Raw genomic sequence first — 23,986 nt, 5'->3', positions numbered from 1 at the left:
GGAGTTAGCTAGGTTAGCTAGCCGAATAACCAGCCCCTTTAAAACAGACTTACAGAAGCCAGACAGTTAGCAGAACAAACAAAAAGTAACTTAAATCCAGAGCTAGACAGCTCAAGATAGAGCTACACTTTCCTTTCCAGCTAAGCTAGCGATTTAGTTGACATTAGCTGCTTACAGTTCTTCAAAGCTGAAGCCAGACAGCTGCCTAACTATGCAGCACCAAACAGGAGGTCGGCAGCGTTAAGTTAGCCGGTCCTGAGGTCCTGAGCCAGATTAGACTACGAGCAGATTTCCACATTGTTCTCTCCCCATTCCTTCACGAAGGCAGTGTAGCTAGCAGGCTAGCTAGGGTTTGATGAGGAATTCATCAGAGCCAGAGCCAGAGCCAGAGCCAGAGCCACGGCCAGCACTGGCATTTGTTAAAGCAGCCAGTTAGCCAGAAATGCTACACGCAACATAACAGGCTGCTAACGTTTACCACAGAATCGGTTTGTTGCTCGTATGCCTGCTAGCGAGGCAGCTACACAGCTATTCAATCAAAACCCCCCAAAAACATAAAGAGCGATGTGCTCACCCGTTCACTGTCTTTGTCAGAAGCAGTAGGATGCGATGCCTTGAATATATCCAGTCAGTCCGGGGAAATGAATGATATTAGAGCTGCATTTGTGCGCTTGCGTCTCCTCCGACTCCAGCAGAAGTGGGGCGTCCCGGTTTAAATGTGGAGAGGCTTTCCTGCTGGCAGACCCACAGATAAGACTTCTCCCTCTCTCCCTCTCTCCCTCTCTCAGCTCCAGCTCACCGTTACAAACTCCACCAGAGGGGAAGAGCTGCACTGCGCTGGCGAGGCGCTAGAGGGCGACAGTTTACTCTCCGGGCAGCAGCACTAAGTGAATTAGCAGTAGGTTTTTTTAATTGGGTAATAACCACATCAATGCAGAGAAGCACGAGGACGTAATGAAAAGGAAAAAATAAAGAGAAACAGTTTTCAATGGGGGTAGAGGACAAATTAGATATGTATTATGGATAGAAATAGTTTTGGGAACCAGCTCTGTGACCAGAAGATTGCTGGTTCGATCCCCTGAGCTGACAGTATGTGTCTGAAGTGCCCTTGAGCAAGGCACCTGACCCCCAACTGTGATGTGGGTAGGGCTGCACACCGCTCTGGCCAGGTGAGCTCACTGCCCCCTAGTGTGTAGGTGTGTTCACTAGTGTATATGTGGTGTTCCACTGCACAGATGGGTAAAATGTGGATGTGAAATTTCCCTGTTGTGGGATTAATAAGGGTCTCTTAAACTTAATCTATAAAATACAGAAAAAATGTGAAATTGCCATAAAATAGTACCTGAAAAATTAGTATATTAATAAAGTAGAATTGATTCTTGTTTTGACTGAAATTATGAAGGAATCCAAACATTATAAAAGTAAGGATAAATCAGTTGAAATATAGTCAGTTACATCTTGAGAATCTTGCCAGAACTTCACTGTAAATGTGCCAGAAAGGACCAGGGTTATGAATTAGCAATAGTGTTTCTGTTACAGCCCTACGTTTCTCAACACACCCAACACTTTGCGCATTTTGGGTGACACACATCTTTATTGATACTTACACTATGGGTTAATGGGAGGAAAATGCCCCCACTTTAAGAACAGTGTTCATTTATTGTAAAGCTAAATATTTGCATGGCAATCTGTTCTGAATCACAACAAGCATAAAGTAGCTGAATTCGCTAATTCAGACATTTAGACAACTCTTTCTCTCTTTGGTCTGATTCATATTTAAACTGGACAGATGTGTATTATCCCAGAGTATGTCGATTCGGCTGTGCTGTCTCAAAGAGCTCATCTTCTCTCATTAAAGGACTTCCTGACCTCTTCACCCTCACACTGCTTTACAGCTGCAGAAATCTGATCGCTGACCTAACCTCTAAAACAAACCACATTGGACGTATCCTGTTACTTAAAGGTTTTGTGTGCTTGAAAAGATATTGGATGACCGCTGCGGTCTATTGTCAAAAGTGAGCGCAAGTGTGTCGAACCAATACTTTTACACCTCTATTTTTGTGTCAAGACATTTTAACATCTTAACATTTTGGAATATTTAATAGTTGGAGGCCTTTTTTAATTGGACAACAAAATTGTACAAGGGAACATAAACATCTGTAATACAGGAAAATATGCAATTTCTATAGTGCTGTATAGTATCGCTGTAATAATCTTTAGTATTATATGTTACAGAAATTTCTAGAGTATTACTCGTCTTAAAGTGCGGTGGTGTGCACTGCTGACAAAGGAGTGCAAACCAGTCGCACTTTAAACTCATCTGTCGTTTCTGGCCGCTCGTTGAGCTAATACATATAAGCTTATCTACTCTTCTGAGAGACCATCAGTGCACTTAAACCGTGGTGCCATTTTCAGGTTTAATTCTACTTTGAAGAATCTGTGTTTTATAACCTTTTATGTCTTTAATGGTTGTCCACTTGTGAGTATTAATTTCACCTTGATGATCATTTTAAAGACTGACTATTATTTCATGTTAACAATGTATAACACATGTTGCCCAATGGTTTCCTTAAAATGGAAAATGCCTAGAGAAAAAAATCTTTTTGTCTAAAAGCAAGCAAAACATTTTAGATGCTTTAAGTGGATGACTATTCACCTCCTCCTCCCCCAATACATCTGCCCACTGATCATAATATAAAGTACTCCCTAAGTCAGGCTTAGGTCTCCATTAGTGATGATTCCTAATCGCTGAAATTCAGCCTGACTCTTCCTGAGGCTATGCTGATGAATGCATGCGAAATGAATGAGAACATTAAATCTCTTGTGTAGTAATAGGTTTTACACGGTCCATCCTGAATTCTGTCATATATTGTTAAACTTCTGTGTGTTTTGAATTTCATGCAATGAAAATCACCACTACACTCAAGATCACCACTACACTCAATGTGGTCTAATTTAACTCATTAGGAGTGGGAGAATCGATACTAAAGTGTTGATATTTCCTTCTTTTTGAGTATTGATCCTCACATGAAGATCAATACTAACTGTTTTCTTTAACCCCCTTTTTGCAGAGTGTTGCCATATGGCAACAAGCACTTTCTTTTATTATTTTTTTTGCTGTTTAAATACAGCTGTTCTCACAGCTGTCGAGCGGGAGGAGGTACAGAAGCATAAAGTCCAGAGCCAGCCGGTTCCGAGACAGTTTCTTCCCCTGGGCCATCAGGTTTGCTGAACAGCCAGTAGTGCTGGTGTATCGGTCTATAGCCCTGTCACTGCACCTCTGAATCATCATCTCCATGGACCATCACCACCTCATCCACATCTCTTCAGACTCACCTTACTCATCTTACTGCACCTTCAATCTAGCAAATCTGTACTTACACATATAGGTTGACATCTTGTACATCTTCTATCCATATCTTGTACAATCTAGAAGATTCTATATGAGTATTATATCCCCTGTGTCCCTGCATCTCATTTATTATCTACCTCAGACTAACTGTGTATATAGAATGTGTACAACAGCACATTTCATAGTTTTATTTCATGACTTATTACTGTACAACTGTACACTGGAATAGTGTAATACTAGTGTATATTGTGTATATGTGTATATTCAGTCAGTATATATATATATATATATATATATATATATATATATATATATATATATATATATATACTATAAGGGGGCTACACACCTAAGATTTTCACTCACTTTCCATCTGTGTAAATGTGATGTGACAAAAAACATGATTTGATTTGAAATACAACATAAAAATGAAGGCTTGATGTGCAAATGCTATATATTTTTTTAATCACATGCTTTCCTTTTCCAGTATATACCTATTTTTTCACACTTTCATTTCATGGTGAGGCCTGGCTTATGAAGCCTCATCAATTTTTTTTTGCCTAATTCACCATTTATATACAGCAACTTCAAGACACAACCGAAACAAATATGAAAGTTGCCATTTGGCAACAGCATGTGACAGTGTAACGAACACACCACCATGACATTTTTCATATTTATTAAGTCATTTTTTGTTAAGCAATATAATCCTCCTAATACTTTTCTGTATTCTTCCAACATTTCTGCCTGTTTGACTGTTAGCCACATTCCTGTGGTCTTGCCAGACTGCAGCTGCTCTGTCTCACATTGTTGCCATACGGTACGCCCCAATTTCTGTTCTGTATTTTTAGATAATTCTACTAATAATGTCAGCGTCAGTGAGAAAAACAACACGGCTAAACACATTTTGGGCTTAGTCTTAATACTCCCATGCAGTAGGCGGCGAAATTTGAGCCCCAAAACAGCTACGACTGAAGAGCAAGCGCATTTCTGTTTCCCCTCACTCGCTCTCCCTGAAAATGGCGACATCCTTAGGGGCCAACACGTACAACAGACAGAACTGGGAGGACTCAGTGAGTATAAAACGCTTAGTTTTACATGTATTTTTCGGTTTCTGTAGGTTTACACTTTCAGAAATATACGCTGTTGGACGGAACATTTCTCCGTAGCTCTGCCTAGTCTGCTGTAGGTAATCGTTAGCCACTGCGCTAACGGTGCTAACGTATTAGCTTCTTTAGTTAGCTACGGAGCTGGAAAAGAAAACACTTCCATAGTGAAATATAATACGAATCAGTGCATTATCTGTTTAAAAAGCGGGCTGTATGGCGTTAGATTATTTAGCAGAGTGGGTATTGAGCCAGTCTCCGAGTAACTTAGCTTACATGAGCTTTAAAGTTACCAAGGAAACGCACACTGGCACCTGCTAACAGTGATACACTAGCTGTGTTTCCATTGTATTTCCTGCTACTTTAAGATGTGCCACGTTACTGACACGAGAGTTTAGTTCCGCAGTTAGCTTGTATAATCTCCAGAGAAAACATTGCGACTAGACCGAGATGCACATGAGTCTAAAGTAGCCATGCCCAAAGCCAAACATTAGATAGAGGGGTGTAAATCCCCCCAGCATTGGGCTGTTGAGCTGCGTTCTCTGGAGTGATGGAGCTCCATCCAGTACGTTTGGGATTTGGAGAGGGGTTTGTGATCCAGAATGAGTCATCCAACATCATTACCTGACCTTGCTAAAGCTCTTGTGGCTGAATGCAATCAAATTCCCTTGGAGTGTCACTGAAATGTTCCAACATCTAGTGTAAAGTCTTCCCAGAAGAGTTGAGGCTCCTATCAACTGCCTTGATTTTGGTGTCTACAAACTTTCAGACATATAGTGTATTTGCAATCAGCGACTGTTTGGCTTTGGATGATGAAGTCGGCTACCTGAGGACCGATGTAAAATTGGAGGCCTCTAGCTTCTGCAGATCGCGCAGGAAAACATACATGTTTCTCAGGGCTACCCTGGGCTGTTTCATTGCTGATAATGTCTAAACGCTCGCCTCCAGTCACTTTGTGTGTTATATTAGCTTGACAATAATACATTCATATATTGTTAGGTTAGGTTACTTAGTATTATTTTTCTTCTTTTTAATACTTATATATTTATTAATTTATTTTAAATGGCATGACTGTTAACTCTCATTTTTCTTTGCTGAAACAGGACTTCCCTATTCTCTGTCAAACATGTTTGGGTGAGAATCCTTACATTCGAATGGTAAGTCTGGAGGGTTTAAAGCCATGTTTACACATTGTCATGTGATACATCTTGAATATCAGGGTTTAAATCTGATAGGCAATTTAGCCAGGTGTTAGACAAGTGTAAATGCATCTGTCTCTCCAGGCCACATTCAACAACTGAAACCCCTCTTAATTAGTGTGATTGCACCTCCCTCTGCTGTTCTGCATGTGGAGGAAATATGCCCTCTGGACGGCCACCACTAAACAGAGGCATCGCTGCTCATTCAGTTCAGCTCTGAATGTGCATTTCTTTTTCAAAGGCTCAAGGTAGTTAAAATAAAGCGCCAGGTTACTTCGCCTTGTTTTTATTGACTGTCTCACTGCATTACGTTTTAATGCACATAGTCCATGACTGTAATAACTAATACTGAGGGGTTTTTACTCTAACCAGCTGTCTTCTTGTACAGATTTACGGAAATGAATAACGTGAAATTTTGAATTTCAAGGCAACCAATTTCTTAAACAAGAAACTCATGGAAAGCATGAGGAACAACACTGTTGATTTTGTTATTGTACATAAGCTTATTTGCATATTAGTCACCAATCAGATCTCAGATGCCTTTAATTACCGAATAAGGGATGCAGCAATCCTGAATTTTTAGTTGGGCCAGTTCTGATTTCTTTACAACCAAACTGACTAATGTGATAACTTGGCTTAAAAATAAAGTGCTACTTCGTAAGAGGCAAGTCACTGTTTACCGTGATTTAATAACAACACATTGGCGGATCTTTTGATTCTGATCTTGATATTCTAATCATCTATAATGTAAATGCATATGGTTAAAAGCTTATCAGATCTTATCAGAGTCCAGGCATAAGTCAAATTAATTTATCAGTTGTGAACTGGGTCCAGGTTTAAATGTTGACCTAATAAATTTGCATTGGTCAGTATACATTATGCCAGTAGGGTTGTCATTAAATCTCCCTTGAGGATGCTTTGAATATATTTTGAGTTGCTCTAGCATGCATTACGGAGAATCAGTAGAAGGAACTATGAGATCTTTGGTTTATTAGGGCTGAACAAACAGCAGAATGGTAATTGTATATCCAGATATTTTATTTATTTCTTTTTTCATTTCTCAGATTAGATTTTATTCATGTTACAAGCGTCATGCCTGCGCAGAAGAAAATAAGATATTATTATTATTATTATTATTATTAATATTATTATTACTATTATTATAAGAAGAAGATTGCATTTGATTTGATTTAATTTTATTTTACTGTCACCTCACTTTGTGTTTTATTGTTCCAAATAGACCAAAGAGAAGTATGGCAAAGAGTGTAAGGTAAGGTTATGAATTAATAGCATTGACTTGTTTTTCGTTCTTAGCTATTTAAAGTTAAAATTAAAAATCTGCTCTGTATTTACTGTTTATCCAAACATTCCCAAGCCTGCACACAGCTTTTTTTAGTATTTTCACCCGTTCTGTTTCAGATCTGTGCACGTCCCTTCACTGTGTTCCGCTGGTGCCCAGGGGTCAGGATGCGCTTTAAGAAGACCGAGGTGTGTCAGACATGCAGTAAGATGAAGAATGTGTGTCAGACCTGCCTGCTGGATCTGGAGTATGGTAATAAACAGGCTTCTTTTATAACAGACTGGTTTACCTGATCTACAGTTAACATTTGCTTGTGATTTACAATCACTCTCTTGCTAGTATGCATTCTGTAATATTTTAAGGAAATTTTTAAAATCAAAAATCACACTGAAATAGAAATATCGACCCATTCAAGCTGCTTTACTGTTTGCTCATTTGTTTGAAAATGCACATGCTTTTTCTATTTTCTTTGTTTTTAAAGGTTTACCTATTCAGGTCAGAGACACAGGGTTATCCATCAAAGATGATGTGCCAAAATCTGATGTGAACAAAGAGTACTACACCCAGAACATGGAGAGAGAGGTGGTTATTGCTGTTAATAATAATAATAATAATAATAATAATAATAATAATAATAATAATAATAATAATAATAATAATCATCATCATCGAGAAACATTAGTTGAACGCACTCATGACTTTCTGGCTGATAATGAGATTAAGAAAAAGTTGCGCATGTGTCATACTATTTTTGGGCATTCTTAGCACTCTTGAGCACATTGAGACATTTCTGTATATAGGCATTTTACTATAACAGATTACTTCACATCATTTTTGTCCTCTTCCCAGATTGCTAATTCTGATGGCACTCGGCCTGTAGGTGCACTGGGAAAGGCCCCTGGGGCCAGTGACATGCTGCTGAAGTTAGCGCGTACCACACCTTATTACAAGAGGAACAGACCTCACATCTGCTCTTTCTGGGTGAAGGGAGAGTGCCGGAGAGGAGAGGAATGCCCCTACAGGTGAGCTACAGCACTAGGCCCATGGTTATGGCTTGACTATTGGTCATCACTAGACCTGCTTTTAGCAATAACCCTCAGACAATATGTTTTCGGCACTTTCGAACATTTGTATGAGTAGGATGAGTAGATGTGGTCATTTTTAATCAGTTTTTGTATTTGGCTTTGTATAGTGATCTATTACAATCATGTATTATGTATTACTACTGCATTGAATGAAGTTCTTGGTGGTCCTATAGGCACGAGAAGCCCACTGATCCAGATGACCCACTGGCTGACCAAAACATAAAGGACCGTTACTATGGCATTAATGACCCCGTGGCTGGTAAGCTTTTGAAGCGAGCTTCCACCATGCCTAGACTGGACCCACCTGAGGACAAAACCATCAGCACACTTTATATCGGAGGACTAGGAGATACCATTACAGATTCAGAGCTCAGGTGAGTGCACTTTAACATAAGAGGAACAGTGGCATCAAGGGATCTGTGTAATTATACTTTTTTTTTTTTCAGATATGCATGCATTTTAGTGTTTGTTCACCTGATACTGGGTATTAAACATAATTTGAAAGAAATAAATTGGATATATAAAGCATTTTAGCATGTTTTGTATGTAACTGCAGAGAATTTTAAAACACAAGTGGCCAATGTTGTCTCACAGTAAGGAAAGGACTAATCATAGTGGAGATAAGTATGGATATATTTCACAGAAATAACAAAATTGTAAAAACTTGTTAGATAGTCTCTACTGAATTGTGTAAGTCACATTCACCCAAAACGCAATGCTATATCATTAAATCAGCTGTTAAATCACAGTTATTTAATTTTAAACCTTCATGTTCTTCTATACATAACAATATAAAATATTTACGATATTCAAACACCATTTGAGTAGCGAAACGGTTAGAAAAGCAATATCCTACTTTTTATTTTGTAATGTAACTACTCATTGAATTAGCTTAATTCAGTCATTAAATAGTGACGGAGAATACCCTGCTTGCCTGTTCATAGGAACCATTTCTACCAGTTTGGGGAGATCCGCACCATCACCGTAGTGCAGAGGCAGCAGTGCGCCTTTATCCAGTTTGCTACACGTCAGGCTGCAGAAATGGCTGCAGAGAAATCCTTCAACAAGCTCATCATCCACGGCCGACGCCTCAATGTGAAGTGGGGCAGGTAAGAAATGAACAAGCAAAGCGAGGAAAATTCTTAACAGTTTACTCCCCTTATGTGAGTAATTTTTTCAACCATTCAGCTTTGGGGGATCTTTGTTCCACTTCATTCAGGGGTGTCAGAAGATTTGTGGTAACCAGTCTTAGAAGGAAGATGTTATTACTTTTCAGAAAGTACACACCAGAAACCCTTTTTTAAAATTATACATATATAAATATGTATGTGTGTATATGTAATGTAGGAGTAAATATGAATATATGTACAGTATGTCCTCTCTAACCTGTATTTGCTGATTCTGTTGTGATGGACAGTAAATACAAGGCATTTGTGTTGATAATATTGTTGGTTATACCAGTGTAACTGATGGACTTGTTTTTCTTTGCTTAGATATCTTTAAGAGTAACTCTGTGTTGCTGTTGTGTGGAATAGGTCCCAGGCAGCACGAGGGAGGGAGAGAGAGAAGGACGGTGTGACTGAGAGTGGAATGAGACTGGAGCCTGTGCCAGGCCTCCCAGGAGGTAAGGAGCTGTGGAGCCTGCTTCTGGGCACCTATTCAAACACAAACTCGATGACTCTTAAAAGGATTATAATGTTTCCTATATGTACATAAGGCAAGGAAAGGTAAAGGGGATTTTGTTGCAGCCGTGAAAACCTAGGACAATGTTTTCTAAACCGACCAGTCTTTTCAGGAAGCTAGGATGGAGGTATACAGGCCATATATGATTTATCATGTAATACTTTGATGTTAATCCTTTAAAAAGTTTGTGTGTACTTTGTTTTATGCCTCAGGTAGTATGTAACTCAATGATCTATTCAACAGCACTGCCTCCTCCCCCTGTGTCTGATGATGATACTCCTGCCAACTATTTCAACTTGGGTCCTAATAGTGCTCCTGCAGTCATTAATTTAGGAATCCCTCCTCCACCTGGCGTTGTCATGCCTCCACCTCCAGGTATGCTTTTCTCTGGCTTTAGAATAGGAACCTACTAATACCTTGTTCGTGCCACAGATTTAAGGGCATTGTTGAAATTACCACCGATAAAGGAGACGTTATGTAAGAAAAACACAATCAGAATTGAGATTCTTTTGAACTGTAAAATATACTGTTGAGCGCTCATGAGTCCAGCACTGTGAGAGTTCGTGTTATATGAATGTCCCCTCTCATTTACATTTTACATTTACAGCATTTAGCAGACGCTCTTATCCAGAGCGACTTACAAGAAGTGCTCCTCCCCTCTCATTTAGGACTGGGCAATATGACAATATGTATAATTATTGTAATTATAAAATTATCTAAATTACATCACAATATACTTGCCTGAGCATATCATCAGGGGAATCATCATCCAGTGTTATTTCAAAATTCTTGCATAATATAGTCACTGACATTTAAAGTGTGTTATGTGAAATGGTATAGAGAAACTTGCCAACTTCTTTTCAGTGGTTTTGATAGGAACCAAGGGTCACAATTTCTGCAACACAAATACAGGCATTTGATGTACTATTCAAAACAACCAGTGGATCTGCATGTCTTCTGAAGTGTTTTTGTAAATGTAGTGTTGAAATGGTGGTAAGTCAGGAAAAGTTTTATTTGGGCACTATTTTGGGTAGTATCATAAAGCAGTGTCTCAGGTGTTAGGCAGCATATTAATTTATAATCATTTAGTGTAATAACTTATTTGAGGGAACTTTTCAGACGGCTAGTTCCCAGGTTTCTCTAGGGTGGGACATATCACTGTTCTTTGTTGACATTTGAACAATTTAACTACACAGAAATTATGAGAAATCAATGGATTTCCCCTGTAACAAAACAAACATGGATGTATCATTACAAAAAGATCATAATTAGTCCTGTTAATTTTGATTGGAAATGTTGAATAGAACTTATTGTGCTCTTATTTTTTTTGCTTGTGTTGAAATGTTACATTACTTGTGTGTTTTCCTAATCAAACCTCAGAAGAATGCAAAAGATGCAGATGGTGTAGCCTTAAAATTGAAGTGTTGTGATGTATATTTTTGCCATATTGCTACCCTGAGTTCATGATTTTTGTGGTTTCCAGTGTCAATCCTAGGGCCCCCACTCTGCTTATTTTTAATAGAAGCTTATTATTAGCTAATTATTAAGCCCTAATCTACTGGGTCTTGTTTTCGAATTGGTAAACACAAAAAAGTCATCTCCAGAACAGGGACTGAGCACCAATAAGTGGTTTGTTTATATTTATACTATTTAAGACTTGGTCATATGTTAAATTAACAACAGAACAATAGGTTCAGTACATCAAAGCACAAAAATGATCTACTCTGTTTAATTTGTGACTGTATAAGATAATGCTGGCTGATAACCCTCTGAGTAGATTTCGGAATCTTCAGCTCCTTAAAATCGAGATCAGTATCCAAATGTTCACATTGGTCAGGCTAAACTGAACAACATTATAGTCTATTATATTATAAAATGAGAATTCCCTGTGTTGATTGACTACCTTGCTGGTCCACAGGTTTTGGTCCCCCTATGTACCACTCCATGGATGGCATTGTTCCTCCTATGCCTCCTCCCATGGGCATGAGACCTCCTGGTCAGGTACACTACCCTTCCCAGGATCCGCAGCGCATGGGTGCACATGCTGGTCGCCATGGAGTCTCCTAGATGATCTGGAAACTACCTCACTGATGTGTGATCTGCCTTTCTGCCTCTGCCCACTTTTTTTTTTTTTTTTTTTTAAAAGTCCTTTTATATCTTTAACCTTTTATGGACTTGTTGACACCGTGTTCTAGACTTACAAATATGTAATAGACATAACTAGCTTAAAATAATAATTAATACCCTGTGTTTTGGAATTTTAAAAGTCTGGAAGCATGTTTTCATTTTTTGCATTTTATATTTGGACCTTTTTAAAGTTTTCACTCATGTCTACCTTTGTTACCTTTGAGTAGTCTGTTCAGAACTTGGGTATGTAGAAAGAGTAATTCTGAAGTTGTGTGTGTGGTGTGTGTTTTTTTTTTTTTTTTTTTTTTTTTTTTTTTTTTTTTTTTTTTTTTTTTTTTTTAATTCAATGGTGTGTGTATCCTGCTTTTTATACAGTCTTGTTTAAAAAGCTTAGTTGGTTGCAGTGACCAATAAATTCCACAAGGGGCCAATGTTGACCACGCTAGCAGTCTATAGGCTTCTGTTCTCAGCAGTCAGTGACCAATGTAAGTATGAATGAGGATCATCTTTCCATTCCATGTTTTAGAATGGATTTGTCACCTTAGTGGAAATAGACAGTATTAAATATTCAACTTTCTTTCAAAGGTTATTTTGTAAGATCTGGTGGTCCATTAAATTTAGCTTCTCATGCTGCATTCGCAATTCTATAAACGCGACTTGAAAAAAAGTAAATCAGCTGTATTGAAACCACACATGTAAACTTTAATTAACAGGCATTGCTTAGTGCCTGTTGGCTCAGGTTGCAATTGATGTGATTCCATTCCATACACATGCAAATGGATGAAGCCTGCAGACTCTCACATCAACGTCCACATGATGGTACTCTTCTCTGATCATCACCCGACTTGTGCAGACATTCTCAACAGCTCTTCTCTGGGGTGGTTTTTACAGATCATCCGTCTCACGTTGAGCTCTCCATCCTGCAGGTACACGATTGAAGTTGGGTCGGTCACACATTCTCTCCCAGGTGAGCCTAGGCTCTGTGAAAGTCTGAATCATCTCAAAGCCAGGCAGAGGCAGTATTCTCATACTACCTGCTGTGCCTTCAAATGGCATAGGAGCTCTGTCAAAATGAAGAATGCTGGTTAGTTTTGTGCCTATTAAAGCACCAGGGAACCTAAATATGCAGTTCTGATGGTGAATTTAGGTGAAATGATGTCAAAAGCTATTTCATTATTCAGTTTCCCACTAAAATGACTTTTGTTTACCTTTAAATTTGCCCAATATGCTAGTAAGCATTCAGTGAAATTGAAACATGGCCTGGCTTATAAGGCCTATAGTATGTTACTTATAAGATGAACCTGACTTTTGTTCAAATTTCTTCTAAAGATAATGTTCTAAGTATTGCATTCAAATGATTTAGACAAACAGGACTGTATGATGACTGTAGCCCATTAACCTTGCCACTGCAGATTGAAAGCTTCACATTTCAAGCCATATTTTATACGTCATAACTTAAACATGTAAGCACATGTAAATTGACTGATAAGGCTGTACAGCATTGAGAAGGAAGTTACAATAAAATTAATATCTAGAATTTGTTACTTTTCAACATTGGAGATTAAATTAGTCAAATTGGAAAAAAAAGAAGATAAATACTGTATTATTTGTCCTTTAATAACCACATCATTCTTAAAATACTGATTAACCAATAAAACTACCTTTTTAGTTTGGAAAATTTTAATCCACATGGTATACATTTTTATTATGTATAAAATAAAAATTATGATAAGTGACTAAATTTTTGAACAGTAGTGTACTTTTGTGTTTTTTCCACTTTTGATGTAAACTAGGTCCTAATCTTGGGTACAGATTGCGTAAATGTTACCTTCACTAATCACATTAAAGGTGCAGTGTATAAGTTTTAGAGGGATCTATTAGCAGAAATGTAATGTGCTTAAAATGACCCTGTCATATCTGTATAGAGAGCATATTCTCTTCCACCAAAAGCTGCCATGTTGTGCTGCCATGTGTTTACAGTGGCGTAGAACAGACGAATGAAACACTGGCTCTAAAGCAGCAACTTGAATTTGCCTCCATTGCACCAGAGGGAAGACATAGAAAGAAGATGAATCAGTGATTGCTGGCAGTGCTGGCTAACCATTCTGTGTTGCAAGACCTTTAAGAACCAACATTTTCACAAGCAGAGGATTACACTTATTATTTAGCACAGGCAAAAGCAAGGGAGGGTGAACCATCAGCTGTGCTGAAACATAGTAAATGCCTACTTGTACAGTATTCTGAGGCAGGAAGGCACACAGTCATGTCCAAATCAACTGTATAACATGCTGCCTGTCTTTTTTTTTTTTTTTTTCAAGGTAGCTTAGATGTTTCCTTCACTGCATTACATATCCCACAATCCCATGTCAGAGCTGATGAGGTTGGAAAAACAGCAGAAAACACCAGCACTGACACAGAGAACAGCACTGCCTTCTAAGGCACTAGGACAGCACTAGCAGCATAGCATTGAGAGGACTGCCTTCAGGTTTGGGGACAGCCCTCATTGTCAAAGAACATGAATAAGCAAAACAAAAATGGTACAGGTGACGGCAGAAAACCTGATGGCCACCGTACGTTCTGCTACACGCTTGGAAAGGGAGAGGAGAGGGAGGGGTATTCAGTTGGTTGCAATGTGCAACGTCACGATTAGATGCTGCTAAATCTTACACACTGCACCTTTGGTCTCACTTTCTTAGTCTTTAAATTGTTCAATTAGTTTGTCTAAAATTTCTTTGATCTTCCTCCTCACGCCAGTACCTCAAAGTGTTTGGAGTTCTTCAATATTATCAAACAGACTTGTTTAGGTAGTTTCTGACAAATAGTTATCTGTAAAACAAGAGTGGGGACAAAGTGCAGGCTTCTAATACTGTTTAAGCTGGGAGGTGATCCCAAAAAGAATCAGTTTCTCAATTCCATACTTAATTCAACTCAGAGTTTACCTGTCTCCAATCAGCTCTCTGACTCTTTTAGGTGAGATCAGTTAGCAGGACTTATGTTTGATATTTTCAAAAACAAATTGCGTAAATCAGATGTTGATGAGCAGTTTGACTGGATGAATTTTTAGAGGCAGGAATCAAGAGGGCACAAACAAAGGCACTTAAAAGTCAAGGCACACTAGAAAACACTACTAACGTGAAAACGGCCAAGAACAAAAAAAGCCAAACTAACACAAGAAGCAGCAGGTGTTGGTTATAATAAAGGGGCAGAGCTGGAATGTTCAAAGGAGGTCCAGGAAGTCTTGTGATTTCCGGCTATAGACGTGTAAGTTCTGTCCATTTTTTTTTGTCTTAATTTTTTTTGAGAATGCACCTGCACCCTCAGAGGGTGACATGTTCTGGTGTTGAAAATGGAAAACAAAGTACAACATAATAATTGTTACAAAAAGTTGGCTTTTTGGAGATTACTGAACCATATGAATGCTGGCTAGCATTTGTCTCGCTCAGTGAGAGGTTTTATGATGATGCTGATCATGTTCTTCCAGATCATCTGACAAATGTAGAGCAATGTAATGCATTTTCTTTCTTGTCCAGTGTTTAAATAGCACTGTGTACTCACTGGCTGTGCTGTGAATCATATGTACTGGGCCAAGAGTGGGCTCTTGACCCTTGAGTCCTCATGTACCTCAACCAGGCCTTGAGGGCTAGTAGCCTTCAACACATCGTCCCTGTCCTTTATTCAGTGAGTAAGCAGTAGTTCATTTCAACATGATTTTATTATCATGGTTGCAAAGCCTGTTATTACTGTCTAGAAACATGATGGTCTACCTGTTGAAGCTTTTGTAGTTGGAAGGGGTGTGTTTCTGGGGAGGCTCCGGCAGGTTGGCATTAATGTTTGCTAGCAGTGTCTCACTGTCACTTGGTTCTTCCCAGGGAGAGCAGTAGGATTTTGGGACTATTGTGACATTGAACTTCTCATGAGGAACCTCTTTGAGGGGCCCAGAATAACCTGAGAGAGATGGATTAGGATAGTAGGTGATTGTTGCTGAGTAAGCAGTTACACTATATTCATGGTTTAGTAGTTAATTCCAAATGCTAATGTTACCAATTCTGTCTGGTGGAACTCAGTTGATCACAAACAGCTTTAGGGTTAGAGTGAGTGTTAGGTTTAGTGAAAAGTTGAATTTAGCAGATATTTATGTTGTATGTATAGATGTACTATATGTATGTTAAAGACAAGAGCATCTGCGAAGCATCTCCAGTGAACCTTCTAAAAGGTCTTAACTGGTACACTGCATGCTTCTCTTCTTGTTCATATAGTGTTTCTTGAAGTTACAAGAATGTGAACAGACTGACATTTGGTGCTCTCATATGGTCACCTGGTGCAAGAACATTTGGATTTCCTTTTTTGGTTGTCTCGGGTGGGTTGGTATCGGCCTGCTGGACCTCTGTCTCCTCATGTAAGAGCTGCAAAGAGAGAAAAGGTAAAACAGGCCACAAGTACATTGTACAGTATGTTTTATTCATTAACACCTCTGCACATTCTGTGTTGACATAGACAGACCAAAAGTTTGGTCACTCTTATAGAAGGGGGTTTCCTTATTTATAGAGATGGGATGATACCGATATTGAAACTGTAAGTATCGACTGATACAGATCTGATTTTCTTTTCAGGTCTTTTCTTTTGTCTCTTTGACAGCCGATCCAGCATTTTCTGATGAGGTCATCTCCATACTGCTATACCATCATCTCCATACTGCTACGCCTGCTATTTATTTGTTCTGTTTTACCCATTTTAGAATAATAGTCAAGACATTAATAACAATGACATTAAACAAATACAATTATGTTGTGAAAATGAGTAAAAAAAGTGATAAATAAATGAACAAATCTTACATTTTTTATATACAGTATCTTCAACAGAACTGAAGATACACACATCATCGCTGTCCAAAAAAAGGCCTATATTTGTTGTTCATTTTTTAACATAATTTGAGAAAATCAGCTGCCCTTTACAATTACATGATGAACAGACCAGCAGAAATGCTCCATAATTGCTTGAAATAAAATCTCTTTACATTAACTTTTACGTTAAATATGATGAATGTTTTGCCTTGTCCTGTAAACCCGACTAGCAGGGAATGTTCCCATAACCTTGGCTAACATTAAGTACAAGTTCTACTAATGTTTAAAGAAAACTTTTTAATCTAATGTTCAAAGAAGAATGTTGGATGTTTAGCGTTTCATATAATGTTTCCATAAGGTTACATGTTAACTAAGACGTTTTAACTGCAACATTTGTAGCATATTATAAGGATGTTGTCATGGCAACAGATTATGTTACACGATGATGTTTTTAGGGAACATTCCCAAAAGAACATTCTGGGAAACATATTGCTTGTTAGTGGGTTTATAAGCTTTTTTGCCTTACATACTTAAAAAAATTTCAGGTTTGTAGACACTGTTCGATCAAAATGCTGTCAAGAAAAATACATTAAATACATTTAATGTCTGTATTTTACTATTTTTTATGTCTAAGGTAAAAACAGCCTTTCTTTAATGTCTTTAAGATAAGACACATTCAATCAGGTCCGTCTAGAGTTTTGACTGGCACTGTATATAATGGAACCAGACAAATGTGGTCTCTATGGCCTGAATAAGCATATATATATATATAAATTATTCAGCTCTATGTGCTATCATAGTCAGCACTAGTTTGCAGAGAAGGCATTGAGGAACCATATAATTAAGTTGAATTCATGAGCTGTCCATGTTGTTTGAAACTGTGCTGGTAACGTGTATGTAATAATGATATGGTGCGTAGTGCTGTGATGTTAACTCACAGGCTCATATCTCCCCCCGACACTCTCCAGTGTGAACCTCTCCACTCTCTTTTGTCTCTCCTGGAACATTCTGGACCCTCTGTTTGAGCGCAGTTTCAGCTCTTCCATCATCAAGTCCTGAGGAGCACTGATCTTCTTTCCCAGGTCAAAGTGCTCTGATAAACACACATATACACTGACCAGCCACTTCATTAAATACACCTCCTTATTTCTTCAGTCCAATTTTTTCAGCTTTATGTACCGTATAAGTGCACTTTGTAATTCTACAACTACAGACTGTAGTCTGTCTATTTCACTGCTTACTTTGTTGTCCTCCATTTACCCTGTTCTTCACAGTGCAGGTACTATTTGGGTGGTGGATCATTCTCATCCACTGCAGTGACACTGCCGAAATGGTGGCGCGTTAGTTTGTGTTGCACTGGTAGGAGTGGATCAGACACAACAATGTTGCTGGAATTTTTAAACACTGTGTCCATACACTAGACACGCTTGCCTTGTCTGGTGCATTAAACAATGTCTCATCTACTGATGCACAGTTTGTGTTGGTCAACCAATACACCCCTTCATCAGTGGTCACAGGACTGTGCCCTTTGCTTAAAAGTAACACTAACTTATATAAAAACTCCAGCAGCACTGCTGTATCCAGTCCACTCGTACCAGCACATCACCCACTAACACACCACCACCATGTCAGTGTTGCTGCAGAGTGATCCATCACTCAAATAATACCAGCTCTGTGGTGGTCCTGTTGGGGTCCTGACCACTTGAAGAACAGGGTAAAAGGGGGCTAATAAAGTATGCAGAGGAACAGATGGACTACAGTCTGTAATTGTAGAACTACAGAGGGCTGATGAAATCGAAGTGTAGAAACAAGGAGGTGAAGAGGAGGTTGGTTTAGATAATCTACACAGAACTTTATCAGGTACTATGTCGGTGCATTTTGTATGTATATAATCATTTCATTTGCATTTTTTGAGGTGTGCTAAATGAATAAAAAGCAAGACGTCCACAGCATCTGGCATTGCACCAATTAACTTTAGTCAAAACATTTAATCTGCCTTTGTTCATTCAGAATGTACCCTCTCCACACTCCAACAGTAATCCACAAACAAACAAACAAACAAATGAGAATGTATTTTTTCTGTTTTATGAGCAAACAAAATTAGACTGTGTGATATTGTATTGTGTTTGTATCATAACAGTTCATGCTTTGTAAGTTTTTTTTCTTAAACCAAGCCATGTAAAGGTAAACAGCAACTATTACACATCCCTTTTGAATTGCAACAACAAAATCCTGTGAGCTAAAAATAAGATTAAACTTGATTGGCCTGAAAACAGATACCATGTCATCCTTTATTCCATTTATTTAGTAGCTTGTACAAGTTAAAGAGCTGTTTATTAAGCTAATCTTTACATCTGTAGCAGACTCTCCTAGGTATTTGCACCCCCCAACCATTGTGGTGTTGTGGTCTAAGTTCCTCTAAGGGCCTGGCAGTCAGAGGCAGCTAGGCACTGGTCCAAATAGCCTGGTCAGTAATTCATGTCTGGTTCCTGTTACACTTGTACCAGTGCCACACATACTACCATGCCACTAACGTTTCAATGCCACTGCAGTGATGAGAAAGGTCTAACATCCAAATACTAACTGATCAACAGTGCTGGTTCCTTTCTCATATATATATATATATATATATATATAAATATGATAAAATGCCAAGATTTCTAATAAATTAAAAAAAAAAACAATTCAATGTATTTGTGGCCTGTGCCTCACAGTATAGGTTACAATATAAATTATAGTAAAAATATATTGTGATTGACAAAATGATTATATGCAAGGCCTTCAATAAATGTCCTATTGTTTGTCTTTACAACAGTTTTAGTCCTTGAGATGTTTGTTATAAACACAACAAGTAGTGAAATCATTCTTGTAGAACAGTATTCTCAACACATACAGTAACCTGAATGTGAAAGCTCATTAGAAAATCCACCCATTTTCCAGAAAAGCAATCAAAAAAGCCCCTATTCCTTTTCTGTTTCACAGTTCATGCCCAGTGCACAAGTCTGTTTTTAACAAGTGGTTTACAAATGACAGTTCCGTCATAAATATGAGCTGTGGGAAGCTTAATGATGCCCATACTTGGTTGTAATGCAGTCAGGGAGGCTTCCATCCATGTTTGTGTGTGTGTGTGTGTGTGCTGTGTTTTCAGCAGCTATACTGCATGTCAGACTTTATTGTTGCTCCTTCCTGAGATGTATTTTCAAAGAATCCGTCCTAATTTTGCCTTTGAAACACTTGCAAATTGGGCAGCCTTTGTCCTCTTTCACAGTCCATTTGGTGCCTCAAACTGCTTAAAAAAAATTCAAAACTTGATGTCGTTTCAAAGAATGCAATTTAGGGCAGAACCAGGTTGGCATTAGAATCTATAGCAATATATAAAAACTCTTAACTTCTGGTATTTTGTAGATAGTTATTAAAATGCAGTGATGTATCAATCTGAAGATCTCAAACTGCATCAGTTTTTGCTATCAGTTATAATAATTAAGGATGCATTGATAGTGATACTGGCATTGGGTATCAGCCCAATACTATGCTCATCATCTCTCATACTCATAAAAAACGCACCACTACCAACAGCCGATATCACCAGATGCTATGTGATGTCAGCCTAGTGTACAGAGGACTCAAGCTGACCATGAAGGAGGATCTGCTCACACAGTAAAGTGTTACTGATGCCATGTTTGTCGGACGCAAAGTTTTTTTTTTAAGTGATCAGGTGACCTTTATTAATCCCACAATGGGGAAATTTCACCTCCACAACCTAACCCCACCATGCAATGAAACACTACATACATGCTAGTGAACATACACACTAGGGGGCAGTGAGCACACTTGCCTGGAGTGATGGACAGCCCTATCCATAGCACCTGGGGAGCAGTTCTCAAGGGCAGCGCCCAGACAGCAGTTGAAGGTTAGGTGCCTTGCTCAAGGGCAACTCAGTCATATCCTGTCAGCTCTAAGGATCAAACTGGCAACCTTCCAGTCACAAGGCTTGTTCCCTAATGTGTTGGTTACTTTATATGCCCTGCCTTAGTATATTTCCTGTCAGGCATGCATGGTGTGGTTTTAGCTCATTTTTAAACAAACAAACACAATCAAAACCACTTAGAGGCTAAACAAAGTTCAACTACAGCCCAACCAGCCAAAGAGGCTCCAAGAAGATGTAAAACACAACAAGCGAGCACTTCAGATTAGCCTTGAATTCTTGCTGTCATTATGCTGCAGAGACTGTTGTTGAAAGAGACAGTTAAGGAGTGTGGATCAAAACTATAACATGTACTTTACTTACATCTCTACACAAGTGCTTTTTTAAATATGGAATAAAACCAACTCTTCTCCACTGTAGCGCTGTTCAATCCAAGGCAAATAATGTAGCATAGCTAGCCAATGCACTTAATTTAAATCAACTAGTTTTACTGATCCTAATAACAGTATAAGACCTTGGAGAGCAGCAAAACTGTCCATATAATGGGATATTTAGTTGAACGTTACTTAAAGATTTACTGAGCATTTACAAAGCACCTACCAGTGGACCACCCAAATAAAGTGTTACAAAAATGATATTTAGTTGTTCAGGCTTCTGTATAATTGTCTGTTATAAAAAGTGTTTCTTGTGTTTTTTGATACTGAAAAATGTATGAAACTTGTATTTAATGGCTGTTTAGACCTGAAATTAAAGAAATGAATGGTGGTTTCCTCACTTTCACTTAGTGCTGTAGTTCCTCTAGTTACATTTGTGTGTTCAGTCTGAATAATTCTGAATTACACTGAAATAATCCAGTCAAGTAGTAGTAAAATTTAAGATTTCATAGTGTAATGATTTGTTTCCTATGGAATCATAACTGAACTGATTCTAATTGAATAATGGTGAAGTTAAATCAAATAATTTTGAGGCCAGAGATTAACGATTGTTACAGGCATTATCTCATCAGTAAAGATTATATATTTATATCAGTATGTATACAGTACTAATATTACAGAAGTGTATGTCAGCCCAAGAGGTGAAAACAGACACTTCTCTATTTGATATTCTCAGTTTCATCAAGGTTGGACATCAAAGGCATGTTTGAAACCACAGCCCGTCTCATCTTGGTTGTCTGAGCTAGGGCACCACAAGTCTAATAGAGCAATTGAATCATTAAATTTGACACTGGTGTCTGGACATATTCAGTGCCTGCTGGTTGCACAATCAGCTCATGTTTGAGAGGCTTCCGGCTCTTGCCCAATCATGGAGGTGTGAGTCATCTCCCCCAGATGAAGGCTATTAGACCCCTGCCATGATATTTCATTACATGCCCTCATACTGCTTCAGCTACCAACTCCTACCATGTCCAGTGAGGCGTGGTGGACACTAGCAATATGTAGAGTTTTAATGACATTTTTTTGCAATTTAATTGTTAGCTCAGTTTTTCATTTAGAAAAGATAAAGATTGTTTTGTCTGCTTTGCTGTTGCTTGGACTGCGTCTGTTGTGACTTACCTCCCCGTGCCTCTAAGCTCAGCGCCAGAGCCTGCTGCTGTTTCTCTTTATCCAGGTCAGTGTACAGCACACGCATGATGGCCTGAGCAATGTTCACCAGTGAAAGAGCTGAAGACACAGAGCACAACATAATGCAGCATTTCTTTACATTCAGACCACGTACAGTAATACATTGTTAGGATCTCTTTTTCTCCTACCCACATAATCATTGCTAAGATTCAAGAAAGCTTTGTTTGTCCAAAAAAGTATTTGTCATTAACATAGGGTATGGGAACTTGGGTAGGTTAAGGTTTCAAAAAGTAAGAGGTTTTGATATGACATCAGTGACATATTTCTAGAGCTCAGGTTAAGATTCCCTATATTACCTCCAAAAAGTTTGGAATCACTTGTCATATTAATAATTGTTATTTTATTCATTAATAACCAACACAGTGTAGTTACACAATAAACTACACTATATGGTGTTTTAATATTTTATTATATATATCTATAGGTCAACAAGTACTTAATAATTAATAAAAAGTATACTGCAGTTAGATATCAATGGTTATGTATGTACAGATGTATGCAAATGTTTGAACACATCTGGCCAAATGACCTATTGTGTTGGTTTTTGAAGTGAGGAAAGAAGTAAACACAACCTCTGCAGCAAACTACTTTAAAAACATTTTTATGCTGGCTAGAAAGGCAAAGCAAAACCCCCATATGATAACGAAGGACCTGCAGGACGGTATAGCTGACACAAGAGTGGTGGGGCACTGTTAGACTGTGCAGTGTAGTGTAAGCGGCCATCCGGATCTGCAGCCATTAATCCGGCGCTGATCAACAGACCCGTCATACCATACCGGGGGGGTATGATCTACATTGAAAAGTCTGAAGTATTTAAAACAACATCTAGATAAATCAGATGCATTTTAAAAACAAGTGCTAAAGACTGATGAAGTAAAAATGAAACTCTTTGGCCACCATCACCAAAGGTATGATTGTCGTAAAAAAAGAAACAGCATTTGATGGAAAGAACACCTTGCCAACTGTTAAGAAAGGGTGTGGATGTTATGCGATGGGGTTGGGTGGTAGCACAGTAAACATTGCATGGAAGGACGGAACAATGGATTGCACTAAATATCAGCAAATTCTGGAAGCAAGTGTGATACAGTCAGTCAGGAAACTGAAATGAAAAGAGGCTGTTTTCCACGATGACAAAGACATCCACAACCTACTTCAAGAAATATGAGCTGAAGCTTTTGTTAACGGCCCTGACAGTCCCTTGAACACCATTAAAAATCTATGGGTAGATCTTAAGCTTGCTGTGCATGCAAGATGGCCCAGGAATATCGCAGAACTAGAAGCGCTCTGGAAGAGTGGGCGAAAATTCCTTATGTATTAATATTTGCAAAAAATCTATGTATATATTGAAAATAATTTGCTGCAGAGGCTAAATGTTTACACACAACTGTTCTTTATCATAACTTCATTCTTAATGTTCTACATCTTTCTTAATTATTATAATAATTATAATAGTCTGAAACCTTAGAAACACGTCATATATGTATCTACAATAAAATCCTTTTAAATGATTCAAAACACTGAATGTTTACATGCTGTGATCTTTTAAATAAAGTAGGAACTAATAATATTCTCTCAGGTATCATGCTCATATGCTAAGCCTACTAAGCCTTTGTTGCCAGACTTACCTGTTTATGAAAGGAGTGTCTCTCCTCATATACTGATGTGGGACTGAATCGATGTGATCTACCTGAAAGCACAAACTCTTATGTTTGCCTGGAACAGTGACAGACCCTCAGTCATGTCCTG

The 23,986-nt window shown here is 38.3% G+C and overlaps 3 protein-coding genes across 4 annotated transcripts in view; 1 reads left to right on the top strand and 2 right to left on the bottom strand.

Annotated features, from left to right (window-relative positions):
* The window catches only part of ndst1b (N-deacetylase/N-sulfotransferase (heparan glucosaminyl) 1b), a 96,470-nt gene extending 95,651 nt beyond the window's left edge, over window positions 1-819 (bottom strand). For both annotated transcript variants that reach the window (XM_017704440.2, XM_017704441.2), the window contains exon 1: window positions 575-819. The gene's annotated coding sequence lies outside the window, so the exon portion shown is untranslated. The remainder of the gene's footprint in view (window positions 1-574) is intronic.
* A 3,492-nt stretch (window positions 820-4,311) lies between these two features.
* rbm22 (RNA binding motif protein 22) lies at window positions 4,312-12,487 on the top strand. The gene is made up of 11 exons (XM_017704280.2): window positions 4,312-4,425; window positions 5,562-5,615; window positions 6,898-6,927; window positions 7,077-7,209; window positions 7,439-7,539; window positions 7,807-7,979; window positions 8,216-8,416; window positions 8,987-9,151; window positions 9,578-9,666; window positions 9,969-10,100; window positions 11,644-12,487. The coding sequence occupies exons 1-11, from the start codon at window positions 4,372-4,374 to the stop codon at window positions 11,790-11,792; spliced, it is 1,281 nt and encodes a 426-aa protein (XP_017559769.1). The 5' UTR covers window positions 4,312-4,371; the 3' UTR covers window positions 11,793-12,487.
* A 44-nt stretch (window positions 12,488-12,531) lies between these two features.
* On the bottom strand, window positions 12,532-23,986 carry LOC108431263 (myozenin-2). The gene is made up of 6 exons (XM_017704281.2): window positions 23,866-23,986; window positions 22,172-22,279; window positions 17,632-17,786; window positions 16,168-16,255; window positions 15,617-15,797; window positions 12,532-12,915 (listed from the first exon to the last, which is right to left on the bottom strand). Exons 2-6 carry the CDS (start codon window positions 22,245-22,247, stop codon window positions 12,738-12,740), a joined length of 678 nt encoding a protein of 225 aa, XP_017559770.1. The 5' UTR covers window positions 22,248-22,279; window positions 23,866-23,986; the 3' UTR covers window positions 12,532-12,737.

The sequence above is a fragment of the Pygocentrus nattereri genome, chromosome 16 (genome assembly GCF_015220715.1).
Source record: "Pygocentrus nattereri isolate fPygNat1 chromosome 16, fPygNat1.pri, whole genome shotgun sequence".
Lineage (NCBI taxonomy): Eukaryota > Metazoa > Chordata > Actinopteri > Characiformes > Serrasalmidae > Pygocentrus > Pygocentrus nattereri.
The sequence above is the reverse complement of the archived record's forward strand: the minus strand, read 5'-3'. Positions and strand labels throughout refer to the sequence as shown.

What these genes read in the sequence shown, in the direction of transcription:
- rbm22 (XM_017704280.2), top strand. Translation starts at nt 4,372, where the DNA reads ATGGCGACATCCTTAGGGGCCAACACGTACAACAGACAGAACTGGGAG. An exon ending in CCTGCTGGATCTGGAGTATG is followed by an intron (nt 7,210 to 7,438) that starts GTAATAAACAGG and finishes TTGTTTTTAAAG; the next exon opens with GTTTACCTATTCAGGTCAGA. An exon ending in ATTACAGATTCAGAGCTCAG is followed by an intron (nt 8,417 to 8,986) that starts GTGAGTGCACTT and finishes GCCTGTTCATAG; the next exon opens with GAACCATTTCTACCAGTTTG.
- LOC108431263 (XM_017704281.2), bottom strand. Translation starts at nt 22,247, where the DNA reads ATGCGTGTGCTGTACACTGACCTGGATAAAGAGAAACAGCAGCAGGCT. An exon ending in GAGCTTAGAGGCACGGGGAG is followed by an intron (nt 17,787 to 22,171) that starts GTAAGTCACAAC and finishes TGTGTTTATCAG; the next exon opens with AGCACTTTGACCTGGGAAAG. An exon ending in AACTACAAAAGCTTCAACAG is followed by an intron (nt 12,916 to 15,616) that starts GTAGACCATCAT and finishes TCATTTTGACAG; the next exon opens with AGCTCCTATGCCATTTGAAG.